Genomic DNA, 21,689 nt, shown 5'->3' with positions numbered 1-21,689 from the left:
GTGGCCCCTCACCTGTGGAACTCACTCCCGGGGGAAATCAGGGCATCATCATCCCTCCTCGCCTTTAGGAGAAGGGTGAAGACTTGGCTATGGGACCAGGCCTTTGGGCACTCCGACAATTAAATCAGACAACCAGGCGAGTAAGACCAGCAGGATTGATGAAGTGGAATGTAAATCGAGATCTATGAGTAGTGAACGCTGACCATGTAAGAGGAGAATCTAGGTTTGTATTTGGTTTTATTGATTTTATTGATTTTATGGTTATAATGTATATTTGGTGTTAACTGTGTATTGTTGTAATTTTGTGTTGATTGTTTTTATGATGCAGGCATCAAATTGTGCCTTGCTTTTGTAAGCCGCCCTGAGTCCCCTTCGGGGTGAGAAGGGCGGGGTAAAAGAACCCCAAATAAATAAATAAAATAAATATTGTAGTTCATCCTGCAGCAAGAGAGACCACTGGATGGACCTGGACCACATTTGGCACACAAAACCCCCATGATAATCAAAAAAATATTGGAGAGGTTTGGGAGGAATTCACCTTGATTTATAGGAATTGTAGGTAGTGGGATGTATAGTTCACCTGCAATCAAAGAGAACTCTAAATCCCACCAACAATGGAACCAGAACTAACTTGGCACACAGAAGCCCCATGACCAACAGAAAATACTGGAGGTCTTTGGAGAGATTTATAGGACTTGTAATTCATCTGCATCCAGAGAGCGCTGTGAACCCAAACAATGATGGATCTGGACCAAACTTTGCACGCATACCTGATAAGCCTACATTGGAATCCTGGTGGGTTTTAGGGGGAGTTGTAGATACTAGGATTTATAGTTCACCTGGAATCAAAGAACACTATGAACCCCACCAAAATGGGAATTGTACCAAACTTGGTACACAAAAGCCTCATGACCATCAAAACATACTGGAGGTCTTTGGGGAAAATTCACCTTCATTTGGGGGAGTTGCAGTTCACCTACATCCAAAAAGCATTGTGAACCCAAAAGTCGATGGATCTGGACCAAACCTGGCACACATACTTGATACACCCAAATTTGATTACTGGATTGGTTTGGGAGGGATTGACCTTGAGTTTTGAGAGTTGTAGTTCTCCTACAACCAAAGAAACAGTGACCCTGACCAATGAGGGGCCTGAATCAAACTTGGCACACAGAACCCCCATGACAAACTGAATATACTGGAGGGTATTGAGGGGACTGACTCACCATAGTGGGAGTTGTAGTTCACCTACACCCGGAGACACTGTGATCATCACTGTCAATAGACTGGGACCAAACTTGGCACACAGAACCACCATGACCAACTGATCATACTGTGTGGGTTTGAGAGGACTGACTCACCATAGTGGGAGTTGTAGTTTACTCTGTAGCCAGAGGACCCTGCTGATGCTGCATCTAGAGCAAACTTGCCCAACATGACAAACTAATTACTGATGGAGTTTCACGGGTCTAACCTGGCGTGATGTGAGTCGAAGTTCACCCACAAGGTTATAGTTTTTGCAAAATAAAAAGTGGGCGTTTTCAAATAACCTGGGCAACACCAGGTACCCAAGTTAATCACAAATAAAAGAGGAGAAGCCCAGACCATAAAAGTCATGCATTTGTCACTTTTAATTCACTTTTAATTTTAATTTACTTTTGATTTTTAATTCACTTCAAATTTTAATTTAATTTTGATTTTTAATTCACTTTTAATTTAAATTTAATTTTAATTCACTCAACAGCTCTCTCCAGCTTTAAAACATTGCGGTGGTGAGGTCTGGAAACCAAAGGGTGATTCGGATTTATGCTGGGCATGGAGATGTCTTGAGAGCTGAAGCCGTCACCGGGCATCCTCAGGTCTCTCTGCAGCTCGGAAGCAGAGGGGCGAATGTTCTTCTGTCTGTCTTGAACCGCCCCCACTATGGCCCTGATCACTGCTACCAGGCCTCCCAGGCCTCCAACAGCTATAGCTGCTGTTCCACCCATGATGGCATAGTCAGCCTGTAAGGGAAAGAAAGAGAGCACAGTTGCCTGTGGGTCACCTGCATTTTGAATTCCGTTGTGAGATGTAGTTTTGCTTTTGAATTTGAGGAAGAGAGAGCACCCTGATGGTGATACTCCAGAGTGGTAAGTATAGGACATAGAATACAGCAATGGAAGACACTCTAAGGCTCATAATAATAATAATAATAATAATAATAATAATAATAATGGTCCCGGGGTGATCAGCACACTGGGTGCAGTGCCTAAAGACCTTGGCCTGCACTTAAACACAATTGGCGATGTCAAAATTACCATCTCCCAGCAGGCAGGAAGACACAGTTCAAACCCTCCCAACAGATGGCCATCTGGCCTCTGGTTAAAAAACCTCCAGAAAAGGAGACTCCAAATCCTAGAATTGGAAGGGACCCCAAGGACCATCCAGTCCAACCCCATTCAGTCAGGCAGGAATGCACAGTTCAAACCCTCCAGACAGATGACCATCTGGTCACTGGTTAGAAAGCCTGAGGGCTGAGAAGGGCAGTATACAAATGCAGTAAATAAATAAATAAAGCCTCCAGAGAGGATGACTCTCATCCAGTCCAATCCCATTTTGCCAGGTAGGAATAAAATCCAATCTCTCCCTACAGATGGCTAGTTGTAGTTCACCTGTATCCAGAGATACTGTGACCCTCCCCCGCTCTCACCGATAATGTACCAGGACCAAACTAGGCACAGACAACCACTGTGACCAACTGAACATACTGCAGGTGTTTAGGGGATAACTGACATTGAGTTTTGGGAGTTATAGTTCACCCGCAGCCAGAGAGCACTGAACCCAGCTGATGTTAGATCTGGGCTAAACTTGGAGCACAGACCCAGCATGGCCAACTGTGAATACAGGTGGGGTTTGGGAGTGACTGACCTTGGAATATGGGAGTTGTAGTTCACCCTTATCAGGCATGTAGCCGGGGGGGGGGGGGGTGCATGGGAGGCTTCAGCCCCCCCCCCCCCCAAATTCTCATGGTGGTCCGCGAGAAGGCCTTACTGGTGCATTATTTAAACTGTTATGTTTATTCATATCATGATCTGATCACCATACCCAATATATCCCATATGCATGGGGGTATTGGGGTAACGATACAAAAGGTTTGCTAGACTCGACCCTCTGTCACTCAGACTCAACCCCCCCCCCCGAACCCAACTCAACCCCCCCAAACCGAACTCAGCCCCCCCCCCCCCCCGAAACAAAATCCTGGCTACAGGCCTGACCCTTATCCAAAGAACCCGCTGAACCCCACCAGTGATGGATCTGGACTACACTTGGTACATAGACTCAATGTGCCAACTTTGAATACTGGTGGGGTTTGGAGGTGTTTGGCCCACAATTTTGAGAATTGCAGTTCACCCTTATCCTTATGTATTTTCTAATGGAAACATTAATAAATAACAAAAGGCCCTTTTCAAATAACACAAGCATTGCTGGGAACCCAAGCTAGTATATAATAAGTGTCAATCCAAAGAAAGAGTTTCCAACACATTCCAAGGCAATATATTCTAATACATTCTTACCATTTTATGGACGCGAGCTGTAATACCCCAAAGTAGTGTGTCTTAAGTCTAAAGCTATAAAGAAGTGGGGGAAAACCTACATCTCCCTAACCTCATTTCATGCAACCCCCACCATCATTTCTTTTAACCAAAGAACACAAGGGAGCGACAGTGGGTGGAAGGGGCCAAATCTCTAGGGTGTGATGGCAAATCAACTGAGGACTACTGAGTACAACTGAATACAATTTAACAGTGTGATAAAGGTAGGAAAATCATCCATTTGATTTCAAAACAGTATGATTAAGCTCTATGATAAACCTGCTCTACCAAACACTTGGCTCAACGTGCTGAAGTGGTATGACTCCGAGATCCCTTGCCAAGGAACTGTTTCACATTTTGGAGATTATGCCAGATTTGATCTGTTGGGAAATGCAACCAGGCTTCTATTTGGGGCAAAACCGAACCCCATGAGCTCAAGGCAGACACAGGAGGCCAATTCACCTGTTTGCACGCTGCAACCCCATAGCGCAGCTTGGTGGCGAAATGCTCGCAGTTGGCGTAGAGGAGGTTGTAGTCCATTTCCTGGCCCACCATGGCCTCGGCGTCGCAAACAATGTCCTTTGGATCCCTGGGTTTCCACTTCTTGTCATATTTGTTGTTGACCCGATACTTGTTTTGCCCGGCCACATCGGAAAGGCGCTCTTTCTTCACTTCTCCCTTTGAGCCACCGACGGACGAAATGTTCAAGCCGGAATGTCTTGTATCCGGACCTCAAGAAAGCAGAAAGATTACTGACTGGGGCTAGCTATAGGGAGCATACCACACCCCTATAAAGCAGCTCTACTGGCTACCAACAACTTTCTGGGCTCAACAAAATATGCAGGTTATCACCTATAAAACCCTATACACTTTGGGTCCAACCTATCTTCAAGACCACATCTCTTTCTATGAACCGGAGCGAGCTTTGAGATCTGTCGGGGAGGCCCTTCTCTTGGTCCCACCTCCGTCTGACGCACGGTTGGTGGGGATGAGAGAGAGTGCCTTCTCGCTGGTAGCCTCCCAGCTCTGAAATGCACTCCCAAGAGAGATTAGGTTAGTCCCCACCCTCCAGTGCTTTCAATCCAGCCTTAAAAAATTGATTTTTAAATGGGCATTTGACCTCGAGTAGGCTGAAATGGGTCCATATGAGTTTGACACCCTGGCACTTTAGTTTATGAATTGATGGCAGCCAGTTTTACCTACAAGTGATCTGCATTTTTAAAACTGAACCATTTTATTTTATGTTATTATTTTACTTTTTTGACTGAGGCGATCCCTAATAGTCCGAGGATGATAGTCCTCCAAAAGCAGTGTCCTGGTGGTGGGTGCATAGGTGACTGTGGAACCTTATTCTTGACCTGCATGTTCTCCTGCAGTGAGGGAATTGGTTTCCAGAAGGAAGGCGGTCCGGGTCCCATATGTTGGAGCATGGAGAATCCAAAAAAGAAGGGCATTGCTGCAGAGTGAAGGCACAAAGTAAATCTAAAGTGTTGTTTACCTCTTTTTGTTTGTTCTTTCCCCTCATCTCCGAATGTATTCCCCCCCCCCCCCATCCCTCCGTTCCTTCAGTTGCAAGTTTCCCCTTGGAAGAGGAGGAGGAGGGAGCCTGGCCATGCATGTGCACTCCGTCCCTCCCTCCTCTCTCCCCCCTCCCTGAGGCTTACAGTTGAACGTTTTTCTAAGGGGGGTGGGGGGAGGGAGGGAGAAGTGTTTTGGGGTTTTTTTGTGAGTGAAGGACATAGATTACTTTGTCTGGTGTCTTGTGTCCAAATTTGGGGCCAATTCGTCCAGGGCTTTTTGAGTTCTGTGAATATCACAAACAAACATTAAGGCAAAAGGAAGAGGGGCCGGCCAAGGGCAAATGGATGGATGGCACCCTTGAAGTGACTGGACTGACCTTGAAGGAGCTGGGGGTGGTGACGGCCGACAGGGAGCTCTGGCGTGGGCTGGTCCATGAGGTCACGAAGAGTCGGAGACGACTGAACGAATGAACAACAACAACTATATCTATATCTATATCTATATCTATATATATAAGATCTAACTCTGTGAATGATTTTTTCATGTTTTTTATTGAAAAGAAAATAGCATATTTGAATAGATAATAATTGTCCATTGTAAGCATACATTATGATAACATGTTTCTATATTATCTATTCACATTCTTTACAGATTCATTCATATAACAAAATGTGTCACAAACGATATTGAATTGGTTGAGACTCGAGATATTTGTTGAAAAATTATAGCAAAGTATGTGGCGGGATGTCCCACAAAATCAAAGTTTTTGCAGTTTAATAAACTTTCCCCCCACATTTCTATGATAGAACAAATTAGGAAATAACATTGATAATCAAGGAACAACTATCATGTTACACAGTGTAATAATACATTTTATTTATGACCCGTCTGTCCTGATGAACCATGACGTCTGGGGACCCAAATTGTAAAAGTTAAAGGCACAGACCCCTATGTAAAAGAATTATAGTCAGTCCTCTGTATCCATTGATTCTCTGTCCATAGCTTCAATGGCAATTATAAGCTTGAGGTGGCTTTCTATAAAAATGAGTTTGACAGCATTATATGGTCTACATTAACCATATAACACTGTTCAAATGGTATTGATTGGCAGTGTAGATCCAGCTGCAGTCTCACTTTAATGACTCAAAATAGAGAAATCCTTACTTGTGAAGTGGACCACATATTTCTTGTCCACGGCCACCCCGTAATGATAGTATAGGCCACGAGAAAACTCAACCATGTCTCCGGGCTCTGGTGCCTTCTCTTCATCCTGCAAGATCCAACAAAGCCACATTCAGGCCAAACAACACCCAGGTCTTCAGTTCGATCTTGACCCTAGACTCTTACTGATGCATAATACTAATACTAATAATAATAATAATAATAATAACTAGCTGTACCTGGCCCCACGTTGCTGTGGCATACTCTGTGGCAACCCCCTTCTACCCTCATGGTGGAAAAGCACAATCAAAGCACTTCTGACAGATGGTCAAGCAGCCTCTGGTTGATAAGAATAATAGAATGGTAGGGTAGGAAGAGGCCTCCAACAGCCAGCCTCAACTTGATGTTGATGATGGAATCCTAGGGTAGGAAGAGACCTCCAAGGGCCATCTAATCCAGCCCCTTCTGGCATAAGGGAAAAGCACAATCAAACCACTCCTGAGAGATGGCCATTCAGGCTCAGTATACTACTACTACTACTACTACTAATAATAATAATAATAATAATAATAAAAGAATCGTAGGATAGGAAGAGACCTCCAGGGGCCATCCAGTGCAGCCACTTTTGGCAAATGGGAGAAGCACAATCTAACCACTCCTGACAGATAGCCAGGATCAGATTAATAATAATAATAATAATAGCAGTCCACTTACATCTGGAGAGTAGGCTTGGATAACCACGGAAAAATTTGGTTCTAAACTCGTTTCATTTTTAGGGGGGGCCCTGCATTTTGTTTTTTTAAAGAATTTCAAAATTTTCTTTTTAAAAAGTTCGAAATATACAAAATTTTGTAAAATTACGAATCGATTCGTTAATGGCAGACGCGATTGCGCAATATGCTAAAAAACCCTCCAAATGGGACAGGGGGAACTTCTGAAGCTTCCCTCTCCCTCTGTTGTTGACTGTTGGTGTGATAATTTATTTTTTATCACTGATAAAACAAACAACAACTATAAAACTTGCACCAGACATACGGAAATAATTACGAAACAATTACGAAACAATTTCGAAACAATTTTGAACCAATTACGAAACAATTACGAAACAATACGAAATAAATTAGAAAAATTGTTTCGATTTTTAATTACTCATCACAGTAGTCCTGCATGGCTCAATATTGGATCGTAAGCTAATTTAAATACGAATTAATAACGAATTACGAAATTAACGAACGAAACCGCCCAAGCCTACTGGAGAGCACTGTGAATCAAAACAAAGATGAATCTGGATCAAACTTGGGAAGAAAACTCAATATGGCAAAATTTGAACACAGTGGAGTTTGGGGAAAACCTTGACATTTAGGAGTTGCTTGTGGGGGGGGGGGGCACGGGCCCTTCACTCTTTCACCCCACGTAGGACAGAAGGAGAAAGAAGGGAGGGAAGGAAGGAAGGCAGGAAGGAAAGACAGAAGATAAGGGGAAGAAGGAAATGAAGGAAGGAAGGGAGGAAGGAAGGAAGGAAGGAAGGAAGGGGAAGGATGGGAAGGAGGGAGGGAGGAAAAACAGAAAGGGAAGAAGGGAAGGAAGGCAAGAAAGGGCAGAAGATAACAGAAAGAAGGAAAGGAAGGGAGGGCAGAAGATAAGGTGAAGAAGGGAAGAATGGAAAGGAAAGGTAGGACAGAAGGGGAAAGAAGGGAAGGAAGAAAAGGGAAGGGAGGAAAGAACAGAAGATAACGTAAAGGAAGGAAGGAAAGAGCGGATAAGGGGAAGAAGGGAAGGAAGGAAGGAAGGAAGGAAGGAAGGAAGGAAGGGAAGGGTGGGAGGAAAAACAGAAGACAAGCGAAAGAAGGAAGGAAGGAAGGAAGAACAGAAGATAAAGTAAAGGAAGGAAGGAAAGAGAGGATAAGGGGAAGAAGGGAAGGAAGGAAGGAAAGAAGGAAAGAAAGAAAGAAAGAAAGAAAGAAAGAAAGAAAGGGAAGGATGGGAAGGAGTTAAGAAAAACAGAAGGAGAAGAAGGAAAGGAAAGGAAAGGGGGAGAGAGAGGAAAAACAGACGATAAGGGAAGGAAGGAAGGAAGGAAGGAAGGAAAGAACAGAAGATAAAGTAAAGGAAGGAAGGAAAGAGAGGATAGGGGGAAGAAGGGAAGGAAGGAAGGAAGGAAGGAAGGAAGGAAGGAAGCGGAAGGGTGGGAAGGAGTTAGGAAAAACAGAAGGAGAAGAAGGAAAGGAAAGGAAAGGAAAGAAAAGGGAGAGAGGAAAAACAGAAGATAAGGGAAGGAAGGAAAGAACAGAAGATAAAGTAAAGGAAGGAAGCAAAGAGAGGATAAGGGGAAGACGGGAAGGAAGGAAGAAAGGAAGGAAGGAAGGAAGGAAGGAAGGAAGGAAGGGGAAGGGTGGGAAGGAGTTAGGAAAAACAGAAGGGGAAGAAGGAAAGGAAAGGGAGGGCGGAAAAACAGAAGATAAGGGAAGGAAGGAAGGAAGGAAGGAAGGAAGGAAGGAAGGAAGGAAAGAAAGAAGGGAGGAAGGAAGGATGGATGGAAGGAAGGAAGGAAGGAAGGAAGGAAGGAAGGAAGGAAGGAAGGAGGGATCACAGCACTCTGGCTGCCCCATGGGCTACAGGGAAGCCGGTGGGGGAGGGGTGAAAGAGGCACGACTGCCCAGGAAGGCGCCGGAGCTTGGGAAGGGAGGCGTGCGGCAGTGGAAGGCTGGGTGGAGGTTGGTGCTGGGGGTCTGGGAGACCTCTTGGGGGAAACGGAGGGTGAAAGAGACTGAGGACGCGAGGCCCTGAAACAGCCAGGGAAGAGGGGGAGGAGTGGGAAAGATGGGCCAAGCCTCTCCCAGGCGTAGTTGCTATGGAGTGGAGAAGCCGCCTCCTGACTCTGCTGCCTCGCTTGAGGCTCCGTCGGTCAGGCTGGTGTTTCTGATTTTGAATTTTGGTGGAGCTGTGGCTGGCTCTGGGAGGCCCAGCAGCCGTTGCCGCCACAAGCTCTGCCGCGAGCAGGAGATCTCTTACATGCACGTGCACACCCCCCACAGCTGAACGCATGCGCTGTGATGGGTTCTCCTTTTATTAAGGATTTATAAGCTCTTTTTGGTTTTTTGTTATTTTTTATTATTGTTGGTCACACCTTGTATGGTAAGGAGTTTTGTTGCCTAATTTGGTAGGTATTGGGTTGAAGGGTTAAAAACAAAAGTGAATGAAAGTGAATGAGAAATCGCCATTACTGGGCATACAAACATAGTTGAAAAACATCAGCAGCTCGAATAAGTTGATAAATGCCCAGATAATTACAAAAAGACTTTAAGTAATAACTATAAATGAAATTGGAATATTATAACAGACTATAAAAGGCAGTAGGTCATTCGATCCCTCCTTTGAAGAACCAAGCAGAGAGAGTTGTGATAAGCAGAGTAGGAGTGAAGGCTTTCCTGCAAAACTGCAAAACTACAAAAGGGGAAATTGAATGCAAGTGGAACTCCCTGGAATCACAGGCAAAGCATAAGCATAAGCTTAAGCATAATTAAGACTTTCTTTTGGGCTATGCAGAGTGGAGCAAAACCAGTTAATTAAGGCTTTATAAACAATTGGATGGGGTGAATTTGACTGATGTTTGAATAAGAAGAAACAAAAACAAGAAAAGGAGCAGGAAAGCCCCCCAAGCAGGAATCCCCTCTGGGTACAAACAAAACCTTCAGACAGAGCATTTGCAAGGTTGGAAAGGGTGACCCCAAAGACCCCAGTGAAAATGAGAAGTCCTCCTGTAACCAAGGGCAGACAGCTACATCAGCTACAACGTACGCCCCCTTCTGCTACATCCACTTCCACATCGCTACCATCCTTAATTACAGGAGCAGAAGGAAGTAGTGAAAAGAAAGAAATGGATAATAACCAGTTGTTAAGCAAAATAACAGAACTAATTAAAGAAGAGGGCAATAAGAAAACAAGGGAGTTGAATCTGAAGTTTGAAAAAGAAAGAAAGACAAGGAAACAAGAGAGAAAGAATGATATTCAAGCTATGAAACTGGAGATCCAGGCCAACGCTAAAGAAATGAAGGAGCAACTGGACGCAGAAAGGAAAATCTCAAATGACAAATTTCAGACTATACAAAGAACTCTACAAACAATATATGGAGAGATACAAACAATTAAATCCAAAGCTGAAAAGAACAAACAAGAACAAAAAGCACTCAAACAACAAATTCAGCAAAATGACAACAAACTTTCAGATATGGAAAAAGTTTGTGTATATGCAAGATAATCAGAGAAGGAATAATGTTATAATTAAAAATTTTCCAGAATGGAACAGAAAAGAAGATTTGAAAACTGAAATTTTGAAGTGGTTGCAAAAAATTACACCAATGTTAAACTGGATGGAAATTAATCTAGAACGAGTACATCATCTTCTGGCTGGAAGAAATAAAATAACACCTAGGAACATAATAATTCGAGTTCATAACTTTGTCAAAAAAGAAGATTTGATGAAAATACCGAGGAAGTACCCAGAAAATTTAAAGATGGGAGAAGCAAAGCTGGAAATATTCAATGATTACTGCCCTGAAACTAAAAAACTGGAGATATTCAATGAAGCCAATTACGATTCTGTTAATGAAGGCTGGAATAGTGTATACCTGGGAATACTCAACTTTTCTCAAATTCCAATGGAGAGGAAAAAGGTACAGAATTGATTCTTTGGAACAAGGACTTCAACTATTGAAGGAGCTCAGCATAATAATGAAACAAGACAGAGACGGAAAGGATGAGGAGGAGAAAGGAGCGGAGGGAGGAAGAACATCAAAGAACGAAGGAAAATTGGAGGGAATAATCAGCGTCATCAGAGGAATTGGGCTGTAAGAAGAAATTTAGAAGCACTGCAATTAAAAATGTATTTTTTTGAAAAAAAATGAGCACTCGGGGGGAAGGAGACTGGACCACAGGATGATGTTGCCCCCCCCCCTCCCACTTGGGAAGACTGGGGGCCATGGTTGGGACTAGACATCCCGAAGAATGGGAGGGAGGAATGAGGGGAGGAGGGGAAGCAGGAGAAGGGGGGAAGGAGGGGAAGGAGATTATAAGGGACAAAGGTTCACAATGGATCAAGCCACAAAAAAGTTTTTAAATGGGAATGGAAATTATGTCCAATAAATTAAGAATATCAACTGAACACTAGAGGTTTAGGAACGGTAATTAAAAGAAGGATTGAAACCCTACTGAAGAAAGACGCAGCAGATATTATCTTCTTACAGGAAACACACCAGAATAAACCGGGTTCGAATGAATTAAAATCGAGTTGGATAAGAAGCTACGAAAAATCCTTTGTGTTATCAAAATCAAGAGGTGTAGCTATAATAATTGCAAAGAAATGTAACTGTGTAATAAACAAGGTATCGAAAGATGAGGAAGGTAGATATATAATAATGTATGGTGAAATAGGGGAGGATAGATATGTATTATTAAATGTATACGCACCAAATGTAAAACAGCAAGAATTTTATGAAAAAGTACTAGGTCAGATAGAGAACTATCACCAACAATATGTAATATTTGGAGGGGACTGTAATTGTTATATGGACCAAAAAAAAAGATAAAACTACTCAAATGTCAAAAATTAGAAACAGTGAAACAACGGACTTAAGTAGAATGATGAATAAATGGCAATTAAAGGATGTGTGAAGACTGGTAAAGGGAGATGAAAAAAATATACATACTACTCGGCTGTATACAAAGTTTATACAAGAATAGATTATATTTTTGTTTCTAAAAACATGTTAAGTAAATTGTTAAATGCTGATATTGGAATTATCAAGATTTCAGATCATGCCCTGGTGTCAATTGAGATTGCCTTGAAATGTGATTATGATAAAATGAGGAGGTGGAGATTGAAGACAAAAAATTTGAATTATAGAGAGATTGTGGATAGAGTAAAATCCGAATGGCAAGAAATCTGTGGATTTAATGAAAAGGACGTATCAAAAGGAGTGCTATGGAAGCGTTGGTGAGAGGGTTATGTATAAAAGAGACAATCTCAAAAAAAAGCAAGAAGAAAGGAAAAGAGATCTAGAAAAAGAAATAGAGGAGCTTGAAAAAGAATATGTAATAAAGAGAGATATACAAATTTATGTAAAGTTGAGAGCTAAAAAAGAGGAATTGGATAAAATGAAAATAGATGAAGTACAAGAAAATGTAATATATTTAAGGAGTGAATTTTTTGAATGATAGGAATTCAAAGATGCTAGCCAAATCCACACAAAAAAAGAATATGGAAGGTGTAATAAATATGATAAAAGATAAAACTGATAAAATATGTAGACCTATGAAAGAAAAATTGAAGGTTTTGGAAGAGTTTTATAATGAACTATACCAAACAAAAGCTAGCTCCATAGAAACAATTAGGAAATATGTGGAGGAAAATTGGGAGAGTAGGTTGGAGGAGAAAGACAAAGAATTATTGGAACAACCTATTAAGAAGACAGAAATAGAGGAAGTTATTAAGAATTTAAAATCTGGGAAAGCTCCAGGTCTGGATGGTTTGGGAACAGAATATTATAAAAGTTTTAGAGAAGTATTGATTCCAAAACTATTAGAACTGTAAAATGGAATAATGAAAGGAGATAAGATGCCAGAATCATGGAGGAAGTCTTAATAATATTAATACCAAAGCCTGATAAAAATTTAAAAGACCCAGGGTCATATAGGCCCATATCATTAGTTAATCAGAGTGCAAAGATTTTATCTGCTATAATAGCCAATAGAATGAATAAATGCATGTACAAGTATATTTTAAAAAGATCAGTGTGGGTTTGTAAAAGGAAGACAAATGTCAATTTGATAGGGAGAGTATTAAATAAAATTTGTGTGGCTCAAGAGAGGAAGATAAAAGTAGGGATATTATCATTAGACATTTTTTAAAGTTTTTGATTGTGTGGAATGATGAACATTAAGGGAGATTATGAACAAATTTGGAATGGGAAGTAGAATAAAAGGATTATTAGAACAATATTATTCAAGAAATTCAGCAGTAGTAACTATAAATGATGGAGTGACAAGAGGAATAAAAGTGACAAGGGGAACAAGACAAGGTTGCTCTCTATCACCAGTTTTGTTTGTCATGGTGATAGAATTATTTGCAAATGCCCTTAGGAAAGATAAGAACTTAGAAGGTATAGGAATAAAGGAAAAGCAGAAAGTGAGCTTATTTGCCGATGATACATTTTTATTTATTGAAAATATAATAAGTAAAATGGATAAAATAAAGGATAATTTAGAGATATTTGGGGAAACAACAAGTCTACAAGTTAACTGGAATGATGCTATTTAATTATTCATAGAAAGAAGACAAAGACTTTATAGAACAGAGCAAAATGGGAATTAGAATTAAGAATAAATTAAAATACCTGGGAGTAATAATAACAAAGGATTCAAAAGAAATGGAAGAGGTAAATGTAGTAGCATTGAGAAAAGTTGTTAAAAAATAGAATATGAAAATATACATTTATCTTGATTTGGAAAGATAGCATTAGTAAAAATGAAAATACTTCTGAAAATAAATTTTATATTTAGGATGCTGCCACTTCAAATTACAGAAAAAGAGCTAAATAGATGGCAACACATGATAAATAAATATTGTAATGGTAGTAAAAGAAATAGATTAAACAAACAATTTTGGTACAGATCGCAAAAAGAGGGAGGATTAGCACTCTCTAATATAAAAAAAATATTATGAAGTGAGCAGATTAAGATTGGTTATAGAAGGAATGATAAAAAAAGTGGGAGTAGATTGGCTAAGTAAGGATTCGGAGGAACCGGAGGAAGAAATCTGGAATATATTTTTGAAACAGTTTACGAGAATAGAAACTAGGGAAATTAGAAACCCAATGTTGAGCAATATATTCGAAGTACGGAACAAATATAGGAGAATGTTAATAACGTATAGTTCAGTAATAACCCCAATGGTAATGGAAAATAAATTTTCATTTTTTTTAAAAAAAAAGTAATGGATAAAAAGTTAAGGGAAAATAATTTAGACAAAATAGGGGATTGGATAAAGGTTGGAATGAAGAAGGAAATTATTATGGAAGAATTTAGAGAAATAAAATTGACATGGTTCCATTGTATACAATTAGAACAATGGTTTATAAATTGGGGGGAAAAATAATAAAAACGGAAGTAAGCTTAACCAATTTGAACAAATAATAAAAAATGGAAGGATTGTAGAGGAGCATGAAAATTGGAAAGGAGTAACTAGTAAAATATATAAGATAATAATTGAAATAAAAAAAGGAAAAACAAAAAATAACATCTTCAAGGAGATCCGGGAAGAAGATTTAGGGATAAAAATAAATGAAACAGAGTCGCAAGAATTATGGAGACAAAGACATCTAAAAATGTATCAATACAGGTTAAAGAAAATTATTATAAGTTAATATGGAAATGGTACTTAAAACCAGTAAGAATAGCAAATATAAATAAAAACTATTCAAAAAATTGCTGGAGAGGATGTCAAGAATCAGGAACACGTATACATATGGGGTGGCAATGTAAATATGTACATAATTTTTGGGGGAAAGTATTTAGAGCAATATAAGATATAATGAATATTAAAATAGAAAGAAGTCTTAATACAGCTTTATTATCATTATATAATAATAATTAATTGAAAAAAGAGGATAAAGATGTGATAACAAATTTATTAATAATAGCAAGGAACTGGAAAAGAGAAATAAATACACAAATAGAGGAGTGGTACAAGGAAGTATGGAAATTGTCAATAAATTATTATTATATTATTATTATAACTTTATTTGTACCCCGCTAGCATCTCCCAAGGGATTCGATGCGGCTTACAACAGGCCGGAGCCCAACAAAATACAACAATACAATACATAGCAAATAAAACAGTTAAAGCAGAAAACAATAACAGTAGCAGTACAACAGGACATTATTAAAAAACTGAGCCGGCCAGGAGTAGGGTACAGGATTAAAAGTGCTGAAGTGTCGGAGGGAGATGGGATTAAAATATAAGTCCAGTGTGCGGTGAGGGTGATCTTGACTCTACTAAAGTGCTTCTGGGCTTTGGTAGTGGGGTTCCTAATCTGAGAAGGCACGTTGGAACAGCCAGATTTTCAGGTTCTTTCTGAAAACCGCCAAGGTAGGGGCCTGTCTGAGATCTTTCGGGAGGGCATTCCAGAGGCGGGGGGCCACCACAGAGAAGGCCCTGTCCCGCGTCCCCACCAAACGCGCCTGCGACGCGGGCGGGATCACGAGCAGGGCCTCTCCTGATGACCGGAGTGAGCGTGATGATGAGCTGACATGTATATTAAAAGAGGTGTATGGAAACAAAGTGATTTTGATGATGTATGGAGAAAATTTATTGAAAAGGAATTAAAAAATAAAGGAAAGTTACCTCCACAAGAAGAATTGAAATTTTGGACACATGATATGTAAAAACTGTGGCTTGAGAGTGGGGAGGGGAGCACAGCGGTGAGGGATAGAAAAATAATACTAGATGCCAAAAGTTAAAGTATGGTAGTTGTATTGAATAATATGTATCTGCTGTAAAACAAACAATGTATAACAAATGTATTGAACCATCATAAAATTATATATATATATATATATATATATATATATATATATATATGATAGCTCTTTCACCCCATTGGCATCAGAAGCCAGTGAAAGCTTGAAAATCATATGAAATCACTGCTCTCCCTCCCGGCTGGAATGAGACATAGCTTCTTAAGTGCAATGCAGTTTAATCCCAAACAGGTGATAAATATTCCTAGGGTTGTTTATAGCAGGGTGAGAGAGGAGCGTATCCATGCCGCAAATGAGAATCCTGGCCCTTGATGTCATTGTCTTTTGGTCCCCAAATTTCTAGCGGTCCAGGAACTAGGAACTTCAGTCAGGCATCCAAAAACAAGGGAAGATATGTACCTAAAGAATTAGTATCCCAATTCATAATATCCAAAAAAAGAACCATGACAATTTTTCTATTAAATAGTATTAGAAATTACCTAACCCTGTTATCACAGGGGACCAAAGCAAGCCCTAATTCAAATATAAGACCCTGTTACAGTTCATTTAAAAAGTCAAAGAAGGCCTTCCTATAATGACTCAAAGTAGAAAAGTCCTTACTTGTGCAGTGGATCATGTGTTCCTTGTCCACAGCCACACCATAATGGTTGTAGAGACCCCGAGGAAACACAACGATGTCTCCGGTCTCTGGTTCATTCTCTTGATCCTACAAGATCAAACAAAGCCACTACAGCAACTGTTTCAAACCCAGTGAAACTGGGGGTGATGAAAGCTACATTCCTAAATACTATCCAGACACCAGGATTGCTGCTATCTTTTCTCAGGACCAAGATCCAAAGCACCTCACATATATAAAGCAATAGAAGTAATGTACAATCGTTCTAGTGTCGACAAGGGATCCGCTCTGGATTTTTGTCTGATCTTTCAAGAAGCTGAATCTCATTTGGTGGGTCCCCCCTCCAAAACAGCACCAAGTGAGCAAAAGTGGACATACTCCTAGAATTGTCAAGACCCCAGGGGTCATCCAGCCCAGCTGTCTTCTGCCAGGCAGGATGTTGCACCTCAGCTGGGGTTCACATTGGATGGCTTTTCAAACTTTTGAAAAGCCATCCACGGCACTGAACCTCCAAAGTGCTGAATGGCACTATGCTAGAAAAGATGTTGCCTCCTATCCAAAGTTCAGCATCTTGGGGAGCTCCTCCAATGCCATTCACTGAGTTATATGTCTACACCGACCATTTAATACAGTTTCAAACTGCATTATATAGCAATGGAAATGGGGCTAGAGAGATGGCATCACACACTCCATTCTTCCATTGAAGTACTTGGGAAGCTCTTGTTTTCCTGCCAGAAGCCCCACACTTTGAATCCAAGCAGGCCTTTCCATGGCAGCTGATCCCATTGTCTACAGCAGGGATCAGTTGCCCATGGAATCGACTCTCAGGAGCAACTCTGGAGTCCAGCCAGCCGCCATTGCCGCCCAACCGTAACAAAGAAGTTTCAAAATTAGAAATAAAAATGCTATCTCTAAATTAGATGCCCCCAAATCACCAGGACCAGACGGATTCACTGCCACTTACTAGAAAACATTTGAAAAGGAATTGGTGCCTAAACTGAAGGCATTGATAAACCAAGCATTAAAAACACAAAAAATCCCAAATACCTAGAAACACGCCACGATCACAATGATACATAAAGAAAACTCAGACAGTGCAGATGTGAAAAACTATCGTCCAATCTCATTATTAAATGTTGATTATAAAATTTATGCAAGCGTCCTAGCAGAAAGACTAAAACAATTCTTGAAAAATTAGATCAAGGAAGAACAATCAGGATTCTTACTGCAACACCAAATTAGAGATAACGTAAGAACCATAATAAACATAATAGAATATTATGAAAAAATAAAGAATGTGCCTTTTTGGCTTTAGATGCCGAAAAGGCTTTCGACAAGGTCAACTGGGAATTTTTCTTGGCACTAATGAACGAATTGGACATGGGCTATCATTTTATAAATTTAATAAAAGCGATCTACAGCAAACAGGAAGCAAATATATGCATAAATGGGCAAACAACAGAAACAATAAATATTGAAAAAGGAACACAACAAGGATGCCTGCTGTCCCCGCTATTGTTTATAATGACACTGGAAATTTTACTAAATAACATTAGAAATGACAAGGAGCTCAAAGGAACCAGGATTAAGAAACACTCTTACAAAATTAGAACTTTCGCGGATGATGTTATTTGCATAATAGAAGACTCATTAGAGAATCTGGAAGATTGGATCAAAAAAATAGAATAGAAATAGAATTTGGATTACTAGCAGGCTTTAATTTGAATAAAAGAAAAACAAAAATACTACCGAAGAATATAACGAAAGAAAGACAAAAAATATTGGAGGAGAAATGCGGCATACAAGTGGTGGAGAAAATCAAATATTTAGGTATAAACCTGACAGCAAAAAATCTGCATCTGTTAAAAAATAACTACGAAGCAAAATGGAGCAAGATCACTAAAGAGATAGTTAAAGGGAGGAACTTGAAACTCTCATTACTAGGAAGGCTATCTGCTATCAAGATGATGGTCTTGCCCAAACTTCTCTTCCTTTTTCAAACCATCCTAATAATCAGAAACCTACAGACAATTAAGAAATGGAATACAGAAATTTAAAGATTTATTTGGGCAGGGAAGAAACCCAGAATAAAATATGAATACTTAATAGACAAGAAAGAAAAAGGGGGGCCTAGGATTACCAGATCGACAACTTTACCACGCCTGTGGGTTAATATGGATAAAAGAATGGGCCAACATCAAAAGGGTAAAAGACCTAGCGCAGGAAGGCCATGATTTACGAAGCGGATGGCATGCTTATATATGGTACTCCAAAAGGAAGATAGAAAAAAAATTGGTAATCATTTTATTCGGTCCTCATTGATAAAAATTTGGGAGAAATACAAAGATAAATTCTGTCAAAAAACTCCTCTCTGGGTCTCCGCCCTTGAAGCGCTACAAAGAAGAGAGCTAGTTTGGGAGAAATGGCCCCGATGCAAGGATATCTTAAAGAAAAACAGGGAAGACTACAGAATTAAGACACTGGAAGAAATAAGAACAACTTATGGAGAGATTACATGGTTTCAACACAGACAACTGGTAGAAGCCTTTAATAAAGGCAAAAAAATGGGCTTTGAGCTAGGAGAAAAACAATGGGATAAGATTATGCTCTCAGAAAGAAAGGGGATTATACAAAATCTTATTGGGATGGAAGACAGAGAAACACCAGAACAAAAACTGCCTTGCGAAATGGACAACACATTTAGGATACACGACAGGAACAACAGATTGGGAAAATATTTGGATAAACTCATACGACTTGAAGAAAAATTGGTTCAAAATGATGTACCGGTGGTATATCACGTCCAGTAAACTAGCAAAATATTATAAAAATGTTCCTGAGCTATGCTGGAAATGTCAGGAAAAAGGGCACCCTTTTCCACTGTTAGTGGACATGTGACAAAATTAAAAGATTTTGGATAGAGATTCATGAAATAACAAACAAAATTTTGAACATAAGGAAGGAAATGAAGGCGGAATACTACCTCTTAGGTATTTTTGACTTTGATATTGAGAAGAATAAGGACAAACTCCTCTTCCATATGGTAATGGCAGCAAAGATAGTGGTAGCTAAAAAATGGAAGAATAAAGAAACAGCAACGACAGAAGAATGGATGCTTAAACGATTAGATATAATGAATATGGACTCTCTAACGGAGCATCTAAAAAACACAGAAACAACGGAGAAAAACAAGATTGACTGGTCCCCAGTCAAAAACTACTTTAACATCAAACAAATATAGAAAGGGAAAGAGATAAGATAAGAAGACAACACCAACACCAATACTAACATCTTCTACAGGGCTATAATCAATAAATTAGTTCACTAACTCTCCTTCCCAACTCTCCATCCTCCCTGCACATCCCCTTTTCCCCTCTCCCATCCCCGCTCTTCCCCCTTCCCTTTTTTCTCTCCTTTTCACCTCTCTTTAGCCTTCCCACCCCATTTTACTTACCTAAACCCCTACCAAATCCCCGAGTATCACATTTTAAATAAAGATATGTCAATGATTGACACCCTCTCGATGTACACCCTAGTCAAAACTCTCAATAAAAATTATTTTTTAAAAAGAAAAAAGAAATGGCTTTAACTGGGCCAGGTGCTGTATTCCGCTTACATAGGCCGGTGAAAAATTTAGTCCAGCTCCTGCACTTTAACATGGTCCATTTCCGGCACTTCTAACACTTTAATAGCCTAAGGACATTTGCTTCCTAGCCCAGCCTTCCAATTGTCACACTTTCTCTGGTTCTACTTAGGATTCATTGCACTCAATAATTATGAACCGAACCCAGCACTTTATTTGCTCAGCCATGATAGCTTTTAATCGCTTTTATAATGTTGTCTGATTTTATGTTTATTGATGTTTGATATTGCTTTGTAATGCTTATTTTAACCTGTTTTGTTGGGCATGTCCCTTTGTAAACCTCCCCGAGTCCCTTCAGGGAGATGGAAGCGGGGTATAAAAATAAAGTTGTTGCTGTTGCTGTTGTTGTTCTTAAAACCATTTCTGACTCTGACTCTTTTCCTTTTTCTGGGTTGTAATTATAGTTGAGATTCCACCCCAGTACTGGAAACCGCATCCCAAAGGTAATACAATGCCTTTGAGTAGAGTCTCTCCCCAAGAGGTTTTAAAGCAGAGAATGGGTGACCATCTGTCAGGAGGGGTCAGCTTGTGTCTTCCAACCTGTCAAAAGGAGGTTGAAGTCTCCTCCTGTGGCGATTATTAAGCCGAGGTTGGATGGTCATCAGCCAGGAGGTCTTGGATTGTGTCTTCCTGAGTAGCCAAATTGGGTTGGACTAGATGGCCTTTTGGGTCCCTTCCAACACAGTAATTCTATCTTGCTTCCATTTGTAATTGGGGAGAATTATCAACAAACAAGGGACTGAGAGAGAGAGAAAACCTAGAATTTCACTTGGGAGAAATAGCCTCCTGAAGAACCTATCCGCTTACCGATTGTCCTTGACCCATGATGCCTTATCTCCAGTCCTTGGACTCTCTGTTCTCCTTTCAGTACTGTAGACAATTGGGGTGAAAAGGAGATGGTACAAATAGTTTCAGCTCCAGTGGGAAAATCCAAATCGCTGTGGCTGCCAGGATGAAAAAGCATTTACATACAAGGTCACAAAAGGTCCGAAGGGAATCGAAGGTGCATAGGGTCGCAATAGCACAATTGCAAAAATAACAAACCAACCATTCTCAGAACAGATCATAAATATCTGATTAAATGTCTTTGATTCCTATAGAATCTTGGAGAGAGTTGCCTGAGCCAACTAAATGCATGAATTCAACCTTTTCCAGGCCGCGGGGGACTGTGAGCCTACCCGGAATGCCTCCCTGGCATTCCGGGGACGCCGGATCCGCACCGCTTGAAACCGTGGATATGGAGTTTTTCCTTTCAGATCTCCGTATCCACAAAATGGCGGATCGGCTCCATTTTAATGTCTTATTTTTCTGTACTAAATTCTAACCCTATCTGCCATCTCGTTTTTCTTATTTTGGACCCCTACGCTCAGGAAATAACCTCTTAAGATTTGAGAATATATTTTATTAGAAACAGCTGATTGTAAAAAATGCCGGTTCCATTGCTACTGCTTCATTGCTCCTCGCTGCCTCTCGCCTCTGCCAAGCTCTGGACCTGGGGACTTGATGCGGTTTCCCCATGGGGCTTCAGGGAAGGGTCTGGCCTAGGGGCCCTGGACCTTGGGAGGAGATTCTAGTTTTCCAAGGACCAAAGCGTGAATCGATTGCAGCATAGCTGGGGTTTCATCTGCCAGCCTTCCCAAAG

The 21,689-nt window shown here is 40.3% G+C and overlaps 1 protein-coding gene across 1 annotated transcript; it reads right to left on the bottom strand.

Annotated features, from left to right (window-relative positions):
• Window positions 1–1,733: 1,733 nt before the first annotated feature.
• Window positions 1,734–20,913, bottom strand: LOC137097953 (phospholipase A and acyltransferase 3-like). The gene is made up of 4 exons (XM_067473442.1): window positions 20,855–20,913; window positions 6,258–6,363; window positions 4,035–4,303; window positions 1,734–2,003 (listed from the first exon to the last, which is right to left on the bottom strand). The coding sequence occupies exons 1-4, from the start codon at window positions 20,870–20,872 to the stop codon at window positions 1,734–1,736; spliced, it is 663 nt and encodes a 220-aa protein (XP_067329543.1). The 5' UTR covers window positions 20,873–20,913.
• Between the last annotated feature and the right edge of the window lie 776 nt (window positions 20,914–21,689).

Source organism: Anolis sagrei, chromosome X (genome assembly GCF_037176765.1).
Source record: "Anolis sagrei isolate rAnoSag1 chromosome X, rAnoSag1.mat, whole genome shotgun sequence".
NCBI lineage: Eukaryota > Metazoa > Chordata > Lepidosauria > Squamata > Dactyloidae > Anolis > Anolis sagrei.
This window is presented reverse-complemented; position numbering and strand designations above follow the sequence as displayed.

Bases quoted from the DNA above. Each gene is read 5' to 3' on its own strand.
- LOC137097953 (XM_067473442.1), bottom strand. The intron at 4,304-6,257 runs GTAAGGATTTCT...TGCTTTCTTGAG, and splicing joins ATATGTGGTCCACTTCACAA to GTCCGGATACAAGACATTCC. The intron at 2,004-4,034 runs GTGAATTGGCCT...TTTCCCTTACAG, and splicing joins GGGTTGCAGCGTGCAAACAG to GCTGACTATGCCATCATGGG.